The sequence below is a fragment of the Parasteatoda tepidariorum genome, chromosome 7 (genome assembly GCF_043381705.1).
Source record: "Parasteatoda tepidariorum isolate YZ-2023 chromosome 7, CAS_Ptep_4.0, whole genome shotgun sequence".
NCBI classification, from domain to species: Eukaryota; Metazoa; Arthropoda; class Arachnida; order Araneae; family Theridiidae; genus Parasteatoda; species Parasteatoda tepidariorum.
Window position 1 is genome coordinate 66,111,804 of NC_092210.1, and position 15,714 is coordinate 66,127,517.

Genomic DNA, 15,714 nt, shown 5'->3' on the forward strand with positions numbered 1-15,714 from the left:
TATATATATAACAATGATAATATTAATAATAATAATAATAAGTTACCCTTAAATCTCATGTGAGTGTAATTATTTTATGCTGGACTAAACATATTTCAAATTAAAGGTCTGAGTCTCAATTACATCCCTAATAAATGTTTGAGTTTATCACATAGTTGTAGTGAGGCAAAAGATGTTTTTCATTTTCTTTTTACCATTTAACAATGCATTGTTTCATTTGAACAAATGTAACAAAGCCGTATCAAAATTTAAAGGGATCTGAATGAAACAATTTGTATAGTTTTTTATATATTCTCTTTTCGTAAGAGGCCCACAGGTTATAGAAGTAAATAAGTGGGTTTTTTATCTGATTAAGTCTAAAGAACGATTTCTTTAACGTTTTAAATAAAATTTTTTCAAATTTTAATTTTATATTATTATTTAATTTATAAAATTGCTATAATGGGAGCAGAACCTTTAGCAGCTAAGAGTTTTGTGTTTACTAACCCATTGTATAATCATGTAAAATGTTTAACTACATCTTATTATCCAACTTTTAATTTCTATGAAAAGTTCTACAAATGTGTAGACTACTGCTTAGATTTATAGTCTTAGATTGATAGCGAAAAAATGTATTAAAATTTTTACTTCATTTTTTAAAGAAATTGAAATTTTGATTAAAAATGTTTTTTGAATGCTCACGGAACTTTTTTGAGTCCTTAATGGGCTGAGCTTTAAGTGATTTCTAATCATACCTCACTATTACGACGTCTTTGTAATGTAGTTTAAGTAGGTAAAAAAAATTATACTTGAAAATGTTTTCTATTAAAGCCCTAAATGTATTTGAACTCAATATTTGATTGTCAAATAAAAATAGTCTAAAATAGATTTTAATCTAAAATAAGAAATTTGCAACAATGAAATGTTCATTTTAAATTAAAAATTACCTCTTGGTCATTTATCCACCATTTTAAAAACACAGCTGGTCTTGATGGAGAGGAAACACAAGTGACATTCACCGTTTCACCATTATAGTATTGATGTTTTACATTCTTTATTTCAGGAGGATGTTTTGGATTAACTAAGAAGAACATGCAAATTCTAAAATTAATGTTTAAATATTAGAATTTCCAAGGAGAAATCAGAAAAACATAAAAATTATAACTATTGAATTGACAAGAACGTAGTTTTGGATTTTTAGTGCGAAATAAAACTCAATTTTTTTTCTATATAAGAAATAAATTTCAGGCATTCAAAGATCTTTCATTCTGTTTGAATATCTTTTTTAATTTTTCCGGTTAGTTCATGATTCTGAGCTCATTGAACACCTGCTCCTTATTAGCTAAAAACTCCACCGAATGCGGTCATCGTCATTGCTGAAACTTTTACCGTTTAGGAAATTTTGCGAATTTTGAAATAAATAAAAATCCGATGGAGCAAGGTAGGGCTATATGAGGAATCACGCATTCTTAGCGGCATGTACGAAAATATTGGTACGGATTACCATTTATTTTGAAGTTTACTAAAGCTTTTTTAAATGATAAAAACTTTAGCAATATCGATGTCTTCAAACTGCACGTGGTTGAGTTTTTATCTGATAAGACGCAGAAGTTCTATGAGCATGGGATCAAAAAATTGGAAAAAGTCATCTAACAGAATGAAAGATGTTGTCTGTTTGAAGCTAATTTCTTTTTTTTGTATTGAAGAAATTGAGTATTATTTTACACTGAAAATCTGAAATTATTTTCTTGAGAACCCAATATTCTTCTGCATAGCAGACTTAATTTATGTTATGTAACAACTACATAGCTGGTTTTTTAGACGTACAAAAAGGAAAGGTTTCTAAAATGTATTTTCGGCAAAAGGAAAATAATTTTAAGTTTAATTAGTATAATATATGCAACTAACTTTCAACGATTTTCACAGGAAGATCATTTTTTAAATTGCAGTTTAAGTGCCAGGAAAAATTCGTAAATTTGTTTAGATTTAGAGTAATTTAGTTAATATTTTTTTCAAATTTAAAAACAGATTTTTACTTAATACTTTACTTTTATTTCTTTAAAAAATATTTTTATACAGAATACGAAGTCATTATTTAGAATGTTTAAGATCAGTTGGAAAAGTATAAAATAATAGAATTTTTAGGAGTTGCTTGGTTTTCTATAGAATGTCTAATTGCAACTTGGTAATGTATGAAATGTTTTTAAATATTTTTAGAAAACTTAATCTTGAAGAAAATCTTTAAGAGAGGATATACCGCTCTTAGCGACCGAGTAAACCTCTGCACCAAATGCGGTAAAGGAAACACGAAAAAATATCAAAACAAGAAATATTAACGAAGCAAATAAGTAGATCATAAACGTATTAATATAAGATTATTAATATAAGATAAATGACAGCTTACAGAATAAGATTTTGAGAAGGGTTAAAATTAAATCATATTGTTCGTAAAATAATTTTGCGAAGCACGCACGGAAAGATGATTAAAAAAAATTATTTTAAGATTATGAGGAGATATAAGATGTTGCGAAATTTTAAGATGCTTAAAAATAATGACTACGTATTCGCATTATTAATTATAAAATATTTATTGAAGAAATTGATAAATATATCATTCCAAATATATACATATTATTAAAATTGTCTCAATTATTGAAAACAAAGAAGCTAAGAAATGAAATATAATCACATTAAGTATAATCACAATCTGATGTATAATCACATTATATCAGAAACATACTTTTATAAAACTCGACATTCATATAATAAAACGCTTTTTATGCAATAAAATGTTTTATTCAAATCTCTTTATTAAAATACGAATGTATTTTTAGAAACTAAAGCACATACATCGTATTTCATAATTAAAAAAAAAGGATAATCGGTTATTAGCGAAAAAAAATATGAATGAAATTTTACACTACGTGCAGGTAAGTTAAGTTTCTCGTAAGTTATCTTCATTTAAATATTAATCACCCCATTTAAATATTTCTTCATTGCCGCCAATTTATTTTTTGAAAAATAATTAATTTTAATTTTTCTCGGCTTCCATTAAATAAAAACTGTTGAAACTTTCGATTTAGCAACAGAAAAGTACGTAGATTAATATGGAATAAAAAATGTATACCTCATAATTCAAAATTTGTTCATTCACAATTAAATTATATAATAAAAAACAATTATTAAAAATATTTCTTGCATGAAATTATCTTTGGGTTAACGGGTTTTATGAGTGTGTGAAATTCCTTTTTGAATTGCTTTATTAGTTTTGAAAATATGACTTAAAACGCAAAAAGTGAAATTAACATTAAGGGGTCCGAACTTCTTATCGCTCTCTTGATCAAACTATGGGGACCATATTTCCGAGATTGCGGCCAACCCTATATTTTGAAGGTTAGGAATCCAAATAGGGAAGAAAAAAATGTTTATTCAGAGAAAGTACGTTTTTATGTCCTATTTCGAAACTTAATTAATAGTTAGCCCTAAATAATTAACATATTTGAGGTCACCCCCAGGAACCATTAACATTGACAATCCCAAAAGTGGTCGTAAATAGAGGTGGTCGCTACACCGAGGTGAGCTTTCCAGGAGGTTTCACTGAAAATGGTACCTTTCAGATTATTTTATACATATTTTTTATTCAAATTTTTTATTAATATTATTTTACATATTCGAAAAAGGTATCAGAAATGTTATTTTACATGACGTAATACTAATAAATCTCTTTACTCTTAAATATAGGTACAAATAAATGCTAACTCGAGTTGTGATAAATAGATTTGGATGCAGTATCCAATAATAAGTAAAACATCATAATAAAAGGTAAAAATTATGGATTATAAAATGAAAAAAATTAAATTAAAGAATCAGAACAAAGGTATATACATATTTTATCTTACAAAAATAAATAAAAAAGGATGATGAAAAAGTCCCATGACCTTTTTTTTTATACTTTTCATAACGATACTGCTAATACTCCTCTTGAATTTTTCAGATTAGATAAATAAATAAAATTTCATGCTAGAATGTGACTAATAGCATATTCAATATATTTAAATTATGGAATGAAGAAAGTTGCTTGAATAAGTCATATCATACATATTTGCTAAAATGCAAAAGAACTCTTTACAAAGCATTTCTTCCGGATGTAAAAATCCTTATTTTTACTATTTAAAGTTTAAAAATACTTTCTTCAAAGAATTCTGCAGAATATAAATTCTAGAAGTTTTAATCTAAGATTTATATTTTATTAGAAATGCATCTACTATATGCCAATTCGAGAGAATATATTTTCATGCAATTTCAGGAAAATTATAGATAAAATATTCTAATAAAAGGAGAAAATTATGTATTATAAAGTAGCAAAATGAAATAAAAGAACCAGAGGAAAAACAAAACACATAATATCTATAACACAATGACAGAAAAAGTCAGTGAAATACATTCACGTAATTCTGCTTGCACTGATACTTATCTTACTGATACTGATATGGCTGATGCTTATCTTGACTTTTCCTAGTTAAATAAGTAAATAAAATTTGATTTCCCAAAATACGAATAAACTCTTTACAACGTGTATTAATTGCACGTAAAAAATATATGTTTATTCCATATCGTAAAATTTAAAAGTGTACTCCACAAAGAGTTATACAGAATATAAATTCTAAGAGTTGCTTCGAGATTTATAAAGTAGGAGTAGTATTTTCTTTATTCTACTATAAAAAGCGTTGAAAACTGTAATAAATTAAGATAAACTATTTAATTTCCTTAAAAGCTTTCTCGGGTTTATTTTCTCTTTCAATTTGGATGTTCGGATGAAAGAATACGACTTTATTCATCTGAGCTGATGGACCATTTTCAGTAATTTTTAAAATTATCAAGGCCAATTGTTACGTTTAATTAATTAGATTCATATAAAAAATGTATTGAAGAGGATGTTTGTATTTTGGTTTATCCAGTCATCCAAACATCCTCGATAACTCTTTGGGGAAAAGTAAACTTATTTCGGGTTTATTCTGAATAAGTTAAATTGAGTGAAGTAATTCTAACTGTGAAGACAAATAAGAATTAATGTTTTTTTTTTAAGTTTGCGGTGATAATTACTTAGCTTTAAAGCTTTGCAATCATATTAAAATCTTTTTTATTTTCATCAATACTTTTTTAGAAAAAAATAATAATTGCGTGTTCATTATAATATTTATATTCTGCATTAAAACCAATTTTAAGATTAACTTCAGCATTAATTTCACTCATTTTCTTGCAGCAGTAAAAGTAATGATTGCTAATGTCACATGTTGGAACGTGTCAAAAGTATTAGACATTTAGCTTTGTATATTGATTACAATTTGAAATGGAAAACCTCTATAAATACTCTTGCTCAGTTTTTACTTATTATTTTTTTTCTCATTTTAAGACAATAACTTTGAATTGTTAAATTGTTTAATTGTTAAATTTCATTGAATATGTTAGGTCATGGTAAAAAAACGCAAGACAAAAATTATTCTTTATGAAAATGTCTTTATCTCCCTAAATATTTAAGCTACAGTTACGAAATATTATGCAGGTTTTGCAAATAACAACGTAAGTAATCGATACTTCTTCAGTTAACTTATATTTGTTATTTGTATTTATTATTATTATGCATTTTATTGTAACCATGATATATTTTTTATGTGTACCTGACAACTTCGATGATTTATAAGTTTATTTCTGTTCCACATGACTTCATGTCTGTCTTTATGTTTAGTCTTTGTCTAATTTCATGACTTAAATTATTGTTAGCACTAATTAATTAGCACTTTGAGACATAATGATGTTTTATCTTTAAAGCTGAGTCCCAGTTACAATATGATAAAAATGATCAAGATGTTCACTTTTTAAATGCACTTCACACTGCACAAAATAAAATGTGGAACTCCCTAAAAACTTTTGATTTCATGATCAGATTTTCACGGACTATGATGCAATCTTAATGACCCGCAGCACTAAATTTTAATAAGATGCTTAAACATTAATTCGTACTTACCATAAACTTTCATTTCCCTCTCTCCTTTGACTGTTCGAAAGAAGGGTGCTTCTGTTGAAACTTCACATCTATATATTCCTTCAGAATTAATGTCAGTTCTACTCATGTAGATGTGCCCTTCAAAACTGTGATCTAACTGAAATAATATTTTATATATTACTAAAGAAAATTAAAAATTTTGTAGTACGTCAAAATATCATGTTCAGGAAGAAACTATTTATGATAGTGGAAAAACCAAGCAGTGAAGGAACATTACCCAGTGAAGGAACATTTCATATATATTGATTAAAAATAAGAATTTGAAAGTTTTTCTTTCGATTGATTGGTAACAATAGCTTACTGCCAAACAATAGGAAGTCATCTAGCAATGTTTTGGATTACCTGGTCAAATAGACTTCTCTGGAAAATTTTTTGAATTTGTCATTATCTCTGAAACACATTGTTTCTTTGAAGAAATTATAAGATGAGTGTTTGCTTGTATATGTTTGAAGTGGTATTAATTGCATGTAATAGTTTTATTTTTCTCACTGTGAAAAAGAGAATTCAAAATATAGTTATTGAAGTTACGTTTTATTTTTTTTAAAGCACCATAGCATAATCAAGTACTGAGATAAGGGGGTGTTTATTCACTGGATCACCAAACGATGAAAAACCAGTGAAGGAACAAGTGTTCCTTTACTGGGTTTTTTCTAAGTTAATGAAAATAAAAGATAAACTTTAATTTTCTTGTACCTTTAGTGATGTTCCGCATCAAAAGTATGTTAAAAATACGAAAAACAACTTCTAATCAGTGAGGGAACAGGCATGTTCCTTTACTGGGCATGGATTTCCCAGTGAATGAACAGTATGCTAATATGCTGACATTTTAATTTTCAATTCATAATTACAAAAAAAGTCAACCTTTTCCAAGTATTTATATGTTATAATTTCAAACATATGCTTGTTTTTAAATATTTGTATGGCTTATAAATTCATAAAGAGCATTAAAAAATAACCAAAATTAAGTGTTTCTTTACTGGGTGTTCATTCACTGGTAAGAGCTGTTCCTTCACTTGGTCTTCTTACTACTTGTTATTTGAACCTCCAAAACTTTAAAACAATATTATGTAATCTCTTTGCAATTTTTTTACGTAATTTGCATTTAGTAACAAATAGGTTGACACTGTCATTTAACTAAAATTACGAATTTTGAAATTAATATGATTTTTCCAAAGGCAAGCGAAGCTTAAGTGTTCCTTCACTGGTTAGCTTACCTTACACGGAATTGGTTTCTAACTTAAAAATTTTTCAACAATTATACATTTTTAAAATAAAATTTTAATTTATAAGCATCAATACGTTATTTCGGATTTAATTTCAGCTTTAAGCGCATATAGAAACTCCCTTCATATTGTTGACTCAAGTTATAATATTTTAATATAATATTAAAATTACGAGAAATTTTATAGTCTTAACTTGTTTTTTTTTTATGAATGACTCAGATGGAAATGTGATAATATAGTAACAGATATACTTTAACATTTCTTAGCATTATTAAATGGTTCACGATAGTAAAAATTAAATGAATTGAAAGTATATTGAAGATGAGTAACTTCTTTACTTTTGCTAGAAATTGATTTTCAATAAGAAAAGGTCATATGTAAAATTTACCATCGATATTACCGTGAATTCAATACAAGCGTCCCCAGTTTAAGACACGTTATATTTAAAGTTTGCTGAATTCTGTGAATTCGCACTGTGCTAACCGCTTCCTCCATGCATCTCTAAAATTACTCCCAGTTTACACGACTTCATTCTTTCATGCCAAGGAACTGAACTTTTTTATTGAAATGTTTTCGTTTTGTTTGATCATAAATGAGAAAAAATAGCTTAATTCAACAGTTAAAAATAATAAATATATTAATTAATTGCAGTTCTGTCCTTCTACATTTGAACAAAACAAAAAGTATACATTATATAATTTTAAGAGCATAAAAAAGTACACACATTTAAAGTTAGGCTATTAATCAGTACTTCATTCTAAAAATTTAATTTAAAGTATAATTTTCTAAAAATTATTTGCTTGCTACCTAAATCGTTACAAAAAAGCATTAAAGATATAATATGAAAAAAAGAGAGGCAAGTAATAAAAGTAAAAATTTTCGAACCTCTAAGTGAATCCCAGGTAATTCATATTTTTGTCCCGGAGGATTATCAGCTGGTAAATACCTATAAAATTCCACATTGTTTTTATGCCACTTTATGGAATAAAGTTTATCTCTTTCTAAATCATACGAACAGTTGAACCAAACGGGATCACCCAACATAACGACAGGAGGAACACTGAAATCTCGCAATTTGAGAGATGTGCAATCTGAAAGAAAAGTAATAAAAACCATTAAGGAAAGCAATTTATATGGATTTAATAATATTCATTTTAGATGTTATGAGAAATTTTATCTTAATATTTTGTCTGAGAAATCCGCATTGCACAGAAAGTCTGAAGTACTCCATATTGACGTCAACCTGTGCTACTTGGCCAATTTTTTTTTGTATTTTGGATGCCAAACAATAGTTAAAAAGATAGGGATTGAATGCTTTTTTGATCATCTTGGTTATTATTTAGAATTTAAAAAAAAATTAGTTAACAGTTTATCCATTTAGTTTTAAACTATCAGTGTGAAGCTTATATATTTGTCAGGTAATTGTAGATAAGCTAATGGAATAGCTTACCTCTTTTATTTTGTAGAAGTACTCAATTCGTGAACGCAGCGACCTATAGGGGGCGTTGTTACTTGAGACGATTCTTTACTGATTCAAATTATACTATTTCAAGTAATTCGGATGATTCTTTACTGATGTTTTTCGAATTATATAGATACAGAAATATATACTATTCTATAAAGAAGAAGAATATTCCATTACTTTTACAGTTCCGCACACTCTGAAATCACATTTATCCATAGGAATGAGGTAAGCAATGATGACTTTACTTCAATTTGTAATGCATTTAAGACAAAAAAAAATTATTTTACCTTAATACACACATCTGTAACAGCATGCGACTACGAAATCGGAAGTTATGTTGTTGAGGTAAATTCTTGGCCATAGATGGCGCCACTGGAAAACGAGAACAATCGCCCCCCCTCCGCCTAAAACAGGCATAAGTCAACAATGGAAAGGTAAAAACTATTGAGAAATTGTTCTTCAAATGTTGGGTGCGTTCTGTTTCAGAAAGATTGACCAATGTTCTGGGTCAGTTTTTCAAGTTTTTCAGCCCTTTCTTTAAAGAAATTTTGCTTTTTATTTGCTGCTAAAAAAATAACATCCTACTCTACCTATGATTCTGATAGAACTAAATGAAAACTTAATAAGTAAAAACCTGAAAATAGCCTATCGGCTAGAGGGTGTACTCGAGCATTGCACTTTTACCCATTTTGAATCTTCAAGTTTTTTTCCTCTATGCAAGCTATAAGCTAATCTTCCCATATTGAACTTCCTGTTTTACTCTTTAAATCCTTCCAGATTTTAATGTATAAAACGAGAAAACATGCGGAAATGTCCATTAGATATATTTCTAATAAGTTCTTTTTCTGAAAAATTACCTAAGTTTGTTTATGTTTAGAAAAAGGTGTGATTTTTTGATTACATAACATGAGATTAGATTAGATGATGATAAGATATCAGATTGCGTATGATATAGATGCAACGATAATTATTGGAAAATTTGAGTGCTACTTTTTGATGAAAAATAATAGATGTTGGGAAGTTATTTGAAAGTGGTTTTAAAATTTCTTGATTACCTTCTAAAACTGCATTTCCGTGTAAAGTTGATTTCTTCTGTGCTCAGTCTGATGACGCGAATACAGTTGAATAGAATGAAAATACCTTTGAAGTTCATTGCGAATTGATTTCCACATTTTTGTGTTTTTAAATTTGTGACTCCAGCACAACTGTAGTTGTATATAGTTACCACCGTTAAAAAGATATGATTTGAGAATTATCTGAATTTTAATGGATATTTTTTATGATTATGTTACCTCGTAATTTATATTTTGCTAACTTGCAAGTAAAATTTTAAAGGTTTTTTAATGTCTAATTTAATTACACTGTTAAGCAGCGCATTTCCTTTATTTCTACAGTTTTCAACAATTTTTTTTTATTGTTGGACACTTTCATTACTCTTCCCTGACCCATTTTTCCCATATCATTTTCCCTCATTATTACACTGTGCAATACCTATCAGACTGATAATTTATTGGAGAAAATATTTCGAAGCCTTTCCTTGTGAATAATGCAACACATTCGTGATGATGGGACTTGAAAATGTCTTATCTGGGATCCCAAGGACAAAGAGAATTCGCCCATTTTTCCTAAAAATAAATTTCGATACATAAGGAAATAATGAGACTCTGCCGCGTTCTAAACGAAGGGTTCCTTTAAAATGTGCATAAAACAGCATATAGAGCGTGCATAATTGTAATGTACTTTGAAAGGCTTTTAGCTCTAATTCAGTGATCATAGCTTTTTTTTAAAATCATAATTTCCAAATTAAGATGCTTTTGTGAAATTACAATGAGTGAAGTTATTTTTTTTTAATTCTTTATAAAAGATTTTTTTTCCACATGCAACAGCTACATGAACTAAGTATTTTTGCAATATAGATTCAAAAATGGTGAAAAAATTACTCAATATCTTCCAAATTGGAATATATTTCAGAACAAATTACGATATAAAGTACTTGCACTTTGGGTGTATTAGCCGTAAAATACTTCGGTTCAATCAATGACTTTACTGTAATTATTACTGACAAAATACGGTATATCAGGTTTGTTTTGTTCCGTAGCATGTTTCGGTAAAAAATAATTTTACGGTAAGAAGAAATTATCCCTTGAGTGCCAGTACTTTTACCATGATTTGAACCAAAGTTTTTACACTGCGTTTCAATTTTTCTTATCGTTTTAGCGTTATACAAACATATGTGTCTAATTTATTAAATATTAACTAATATTTTGCAACAGAGAATTACAATGGAGCAATGTAGAATCCAGGCAATTTAGTCCAACTAAATTCTGAAAAGAAGTATTTAACGCTAAAGTTTAATCCATGTATTTTTTTTTTAAATTTCAGTATTTCAGTTTAAAGTTTGGATTGAATCAGCAATTATACAATAGCTTCTATTAAAGAATAATAACCATAGTTTGAATGCCTGATGTTAAATCTCAATGTTGCAATTTATGCTATATTTTTAATGTTATACGTTAAAGTTAAAATGTTATATTTTTAAAGAAGAAAGTATTAATAAATACAGAACAAATTTTAAACGATCAAAGACTTAGTTACAATCCTTTTTTTAAACTTCTTTCAGAAATTTAAACAACAAGCATCGGACTATAAAACTGCTCTTTTCATGAAATATAAATACAGATTTTAATATTTAATGAATTACTTATTTACTTGTGCTGCTAACTCGACATATTGATAATATGCGCATATACAAATATTCTTGATACATTAGATTCTTATATATTTTGGTTAAAGGACATCGATAAATAAAGTTAGAATGAATAATTACAAGTACCATCGTCTTAGGAAAAAGGAAGAAAATAACATCATGTCAAAATTGTAAAAAAAAAAAAGTAACTTCGCTTTCGTTGGCCAAAGTTTTTGAGCAATCGATCTTCGTAGAACTTATGACAAGACCTCGGAAGATCACGTGACCAACAGCGGCTTCATTTACTCTTCTTGTTGAATTAATATTCAAAAGGTGGCGTTTCTCAAAAGTGTCAAAACTATTCTATTCAAACTGATAAAAAATTCATTCTTTGTAGAAAGAACAGCCAGCTACCAATAAACACCAAAAAGAGGGGTGTATAAAACGTGCATAATTGTGAAGGCAGGTTTCTAACTCTCTTTTCTCTCATATAGTAACAGGTGTGCCGGTTCCCATACGTTAGGGATTTAGAAAAGAAAACAAAGCTATCATTTTGGCTTTCTGTGTGATATATATTTGTATCGAGTGACCGATGAGGAAATTCAGTCATAACTTCATAGAATAGTATCATTTCATTTTTAGCGTGAGCTGCCATAATAATATATAAGTATATAAATATATTAGTTTAATGTTTTCGGTTGGGTTATGAAAGTAATAATAGTGAATATGCAATTTTTTCTTAAAAGTTAGATATTATATTTTATAGTTTATCAGAAACATATTTTGAAGTAGTTAAACTAAGACTTCACTGAATGGCGCTGTTTTAAATATTTATACATATATATTTTCAGTTGAATATAAAGAAATTTTTTGTTTTGTTTAATAGGCATCAACCATATAAAAAAATTATTGAAAAAGTTTTTTTTTTTAAATATAAAAACACGTATATAATGCACGGTCATAATATAACCGTGATATTATTATATTTTATAACCTCGATATATTATATCGTGTGGTATAACAATGATAGGCTATGTTTTTAAAGGGGAGTTTTTAATAATAATTGGTTTTTTAAAGAAATATGATCATCATTCTATCATAAATTTTGCAACTCATCTCGTATACTGTTTTCGGTATTTATTCATAGTAGGAAAAAACTACGAAAACCTGCACCAACAATTTTTTCCGAAAAAAAAAAACATATTATATTATTTTTCAGATTTATTTTTGCATACTTAAAAATGCTGTAAAATATGATAAAGTAAAGGGGAAGTAGGAAAAATACTGTAAAATAATTATATACTTATAAATATAAAAAAGAAAAAATATACGAAATCAAAAAAAAAAAAAAAAAATACTTTAGTTACGAAACGGATGGATCTCTCAGAACGAATTTTCATAATTTCGTTTCACAATAATTACAGCGTTGCCACAAAATAAATGTTCTTAAGAAACGAGAATTAATCAAGCTGAAAAAATCTTGTTTTTTTTTATTAAATTGAATCTTTTTATTAATGATGAACAGATATTATTATTGATTTATAAATTCGCATTATTTGATTAAAATTTGTATTATTGTTCATATCAAGTATTATTGCCTTTATAATAAAAATATTTAATGCGAGTACTTGTAAAGTATTTAAAAGCCTTATCCACAACAAAGTTCAAACTAGTTTCATTTGTCCTTAAATTGTTCCGAAATCAACAATAGTCTTTTCAACTAAAAGTGATTTCTTTTCATAAAATTTTTTTAAGTCTTTGAAAATGAAAAGATTTATTTTGGCTTCATTCGATCAAACTTAATATTTCCCCAATGACTTTATTGATTATTTTATAGAAACCTTTAGGTATATACTTTTTACTTAAAAAGTAGAGCTTTTACGAGGTTTTCAATCATCAGTACTAAAGTCGAAAAGGACAAACGGCATGAAAAATAAAATAAAAGTAACTATAAAAAGTTATCATGAGTTTTTATTTTCATCTTCTATTCGCTGAAATAAGAAATTTTAAAATCAGTGAATATCTTCCGATGGGTTTTTATCTTTATAAAATTTAGAATTAAAATTGAAAATTTATCTTAAATTGCTTAATATTATTAGTACTTAAAATATTATTCCATTACTTAAAGTATTATTATTATTTAATATTTAAACTATGATTATTAATTTAATGCATTCCAATTTCACTATTTGCTTAAAAAAACATAAAATATATAAGTTTTTTTCAGTTTTCTCGGCGTTTACCGTCACAGCTAATCAATCATAAATAATAAGATGTGCGTTAAATTTCAACTACTTTGATGAATGTTTCTAAGGAATGCTTTTTAAATATTATTTTTCTAACATTTGGTTTTGATTAATTCGACAGCTGTAATATCTTAAGATATTTCATTTAATTTAGAGTTTTTGATAAGAAGTTAATCATTTAATTATCATTACCGTAAGTAGTTAATCTCCAGTTAAATTATTTTGAGTCCTACAAATTTTATACCATGTTCAAAAAGTTCTTCAGACTGTAGAAAACCTGTTTTACACTTGTTGAATAACTCAGAAGTGTAGTTGTTGCAGTTACCAAAATAAAAGAACCTTTTATTCTTAACTACTAAATTAAAAACATAAATGTAGCACAGAAAAAATATTGCGAAGCAAAAACAAATAAACTTTTAATGTTTAATTTAACAAAAATATTTCACCCTGTGAGAAAAAACACAAGAAAGTTCAACAAAAAAGAAGAAAAGGAATGTTCTATTAATTCTTTTAAAAAACAGAGAGAAAAACGTGAACTATCAACGCAATATGTCCCTTTTTAATTTTGTGTTTCTGCCAACCTGGTTAAATATGACTTCAACAGAAATTTAAATTATGTTCTTTGATAATAATCGTCTTCTACTATGTCAATCTTCAACAGTAGCTTAAATTATAAAATTGATGATTTTTTCCCAAGCAGAATTGTTAATTATCATTGTTAATTATCAATGAGAGTTAATTGAGTTAAAGAATATAATTACGTGGCAGGTTTTTGAATGTCCCATGGTCTCACAATTTGCATCTTGAAGGAATTTTCTTTAATAAGTTAAACAAACTACCTATATACGAATATTTCCTTGCTTGTTGTTTCAAAGAGTGATTCAAATTGTATTTTGAAATAAATCATACGAGTAAATTTCAGCATTAAAGCTAGGGCAGTAAAGAAAAAAATAAAATACATGTACGAGAGTGGAACAGAAGATTGCTGGCTTCCAATTAGCTGAATAGTTTAACTAATTATTGTTTAACAAAATTTTGATTCCCAAACCAATCGTGAAAAATACAGATTCATTTTTGCAAACAGTTGACGAGTTCAATTTGAGAGATATTTCATTTTATGTCAGTGCTTGTAAATCGGTGTAAACTTTGATTGAAAAACAATAAAAATAACTTCATTCTTATAATTAGGTAAGACCAATAGTAACCGATCTACCCCCGATGGAGTTTGCGGATAAAGGTTTCACCCGTTTGCACGTGAACTAAACACTACAAAACTACAGAAAAGTAAAAGTACAAAATTAAAAAGATTGAAACACATAAGAAAAATTCCAAAATCGAAAAAATAAAATAAAAATAAAACAGTATAAAAATTAAAAGTGCTTAAAACATCAAAGTGGATAAAATCAACCGACAATAAAAGTGTCAAAAATATAGGTAAAAACATATCAAAGTAAGGTCAGGTAAAACATCAAATGGTAAAATATGAAAAACCACGTTAAAAACAAATAAGAGTAAAATAAGATTAATAGAATAATTAAAATAGTCGACTAAAAGTTCAAGTGTCTCCCTTTCAAGGCTAAGTGCCTCTAAGATTAAAAATGTTCTAAGATGACACCAGGAAAGACAGAGGGTGCTGAATTTGACCAAGAGCAAGATTTCATTTCGAATGTCCCATGTATAATGAAGATGCCAGTTCAAGGGGAGAATAAAGTCATGGAAACGGCAAGTGCCGAAGTAAAATACTAAAAGCAGAAATTTAAAACCAGAAAACCTAAAAGCCGAAAGTTTAAAAATAAAACCAGATAAAATTAGTCAGGTGTGCTCGCAGGGGCAAGCAGATCATCGAGGGTATATTTAAGAATTTCGATGATTTTCTCCCTGCAGTCAATATCAGCATAAAGTTGATGTTGAGTGTATTGATCCCATTTTCTGCCACGGATCCTCTGGAATTTGGGACAAAATTTTATGAGGTGGTCAATGTCTTGTACTCTGCCACAAAATTTACAATTTGCTCGTTTATTGAAGAATTTCTGCTGATATATTCCGAAAAC

At 27.6% G+C, this 15,714-nt stretch overlaps 1 protein-coding gene across 1 annotated transcript in view; it reads right to left on the reverse strand.

Moving 5' to 3' along the window:
• The window catches only part of LOC122270638 (uncharacterized), a 68,790-nt gene that overhangs the window by 10,988 nt on the left and 42,088 nt on the right, over positions 1–15,714 (reverse strand). The window contains exons 2-4 of the mRNA XM_071183792.1: positions 8,152–8,357; positions 6,005–6,140; positions 921–1,060 (exon numbers count right to left, since the gene is read on the reverse strand). Of these exons, the coding sequence (XP_071039893.1) occupies positions 921–1,060; positions 6,005–6,140; positions 8,152–8,357 (482 nt within the window). The remainder of the gene's footprint in view (positions 1–920; positions 1,061–6,004; positions 6,141–8,151; positions 8,358–15,714) is intronic.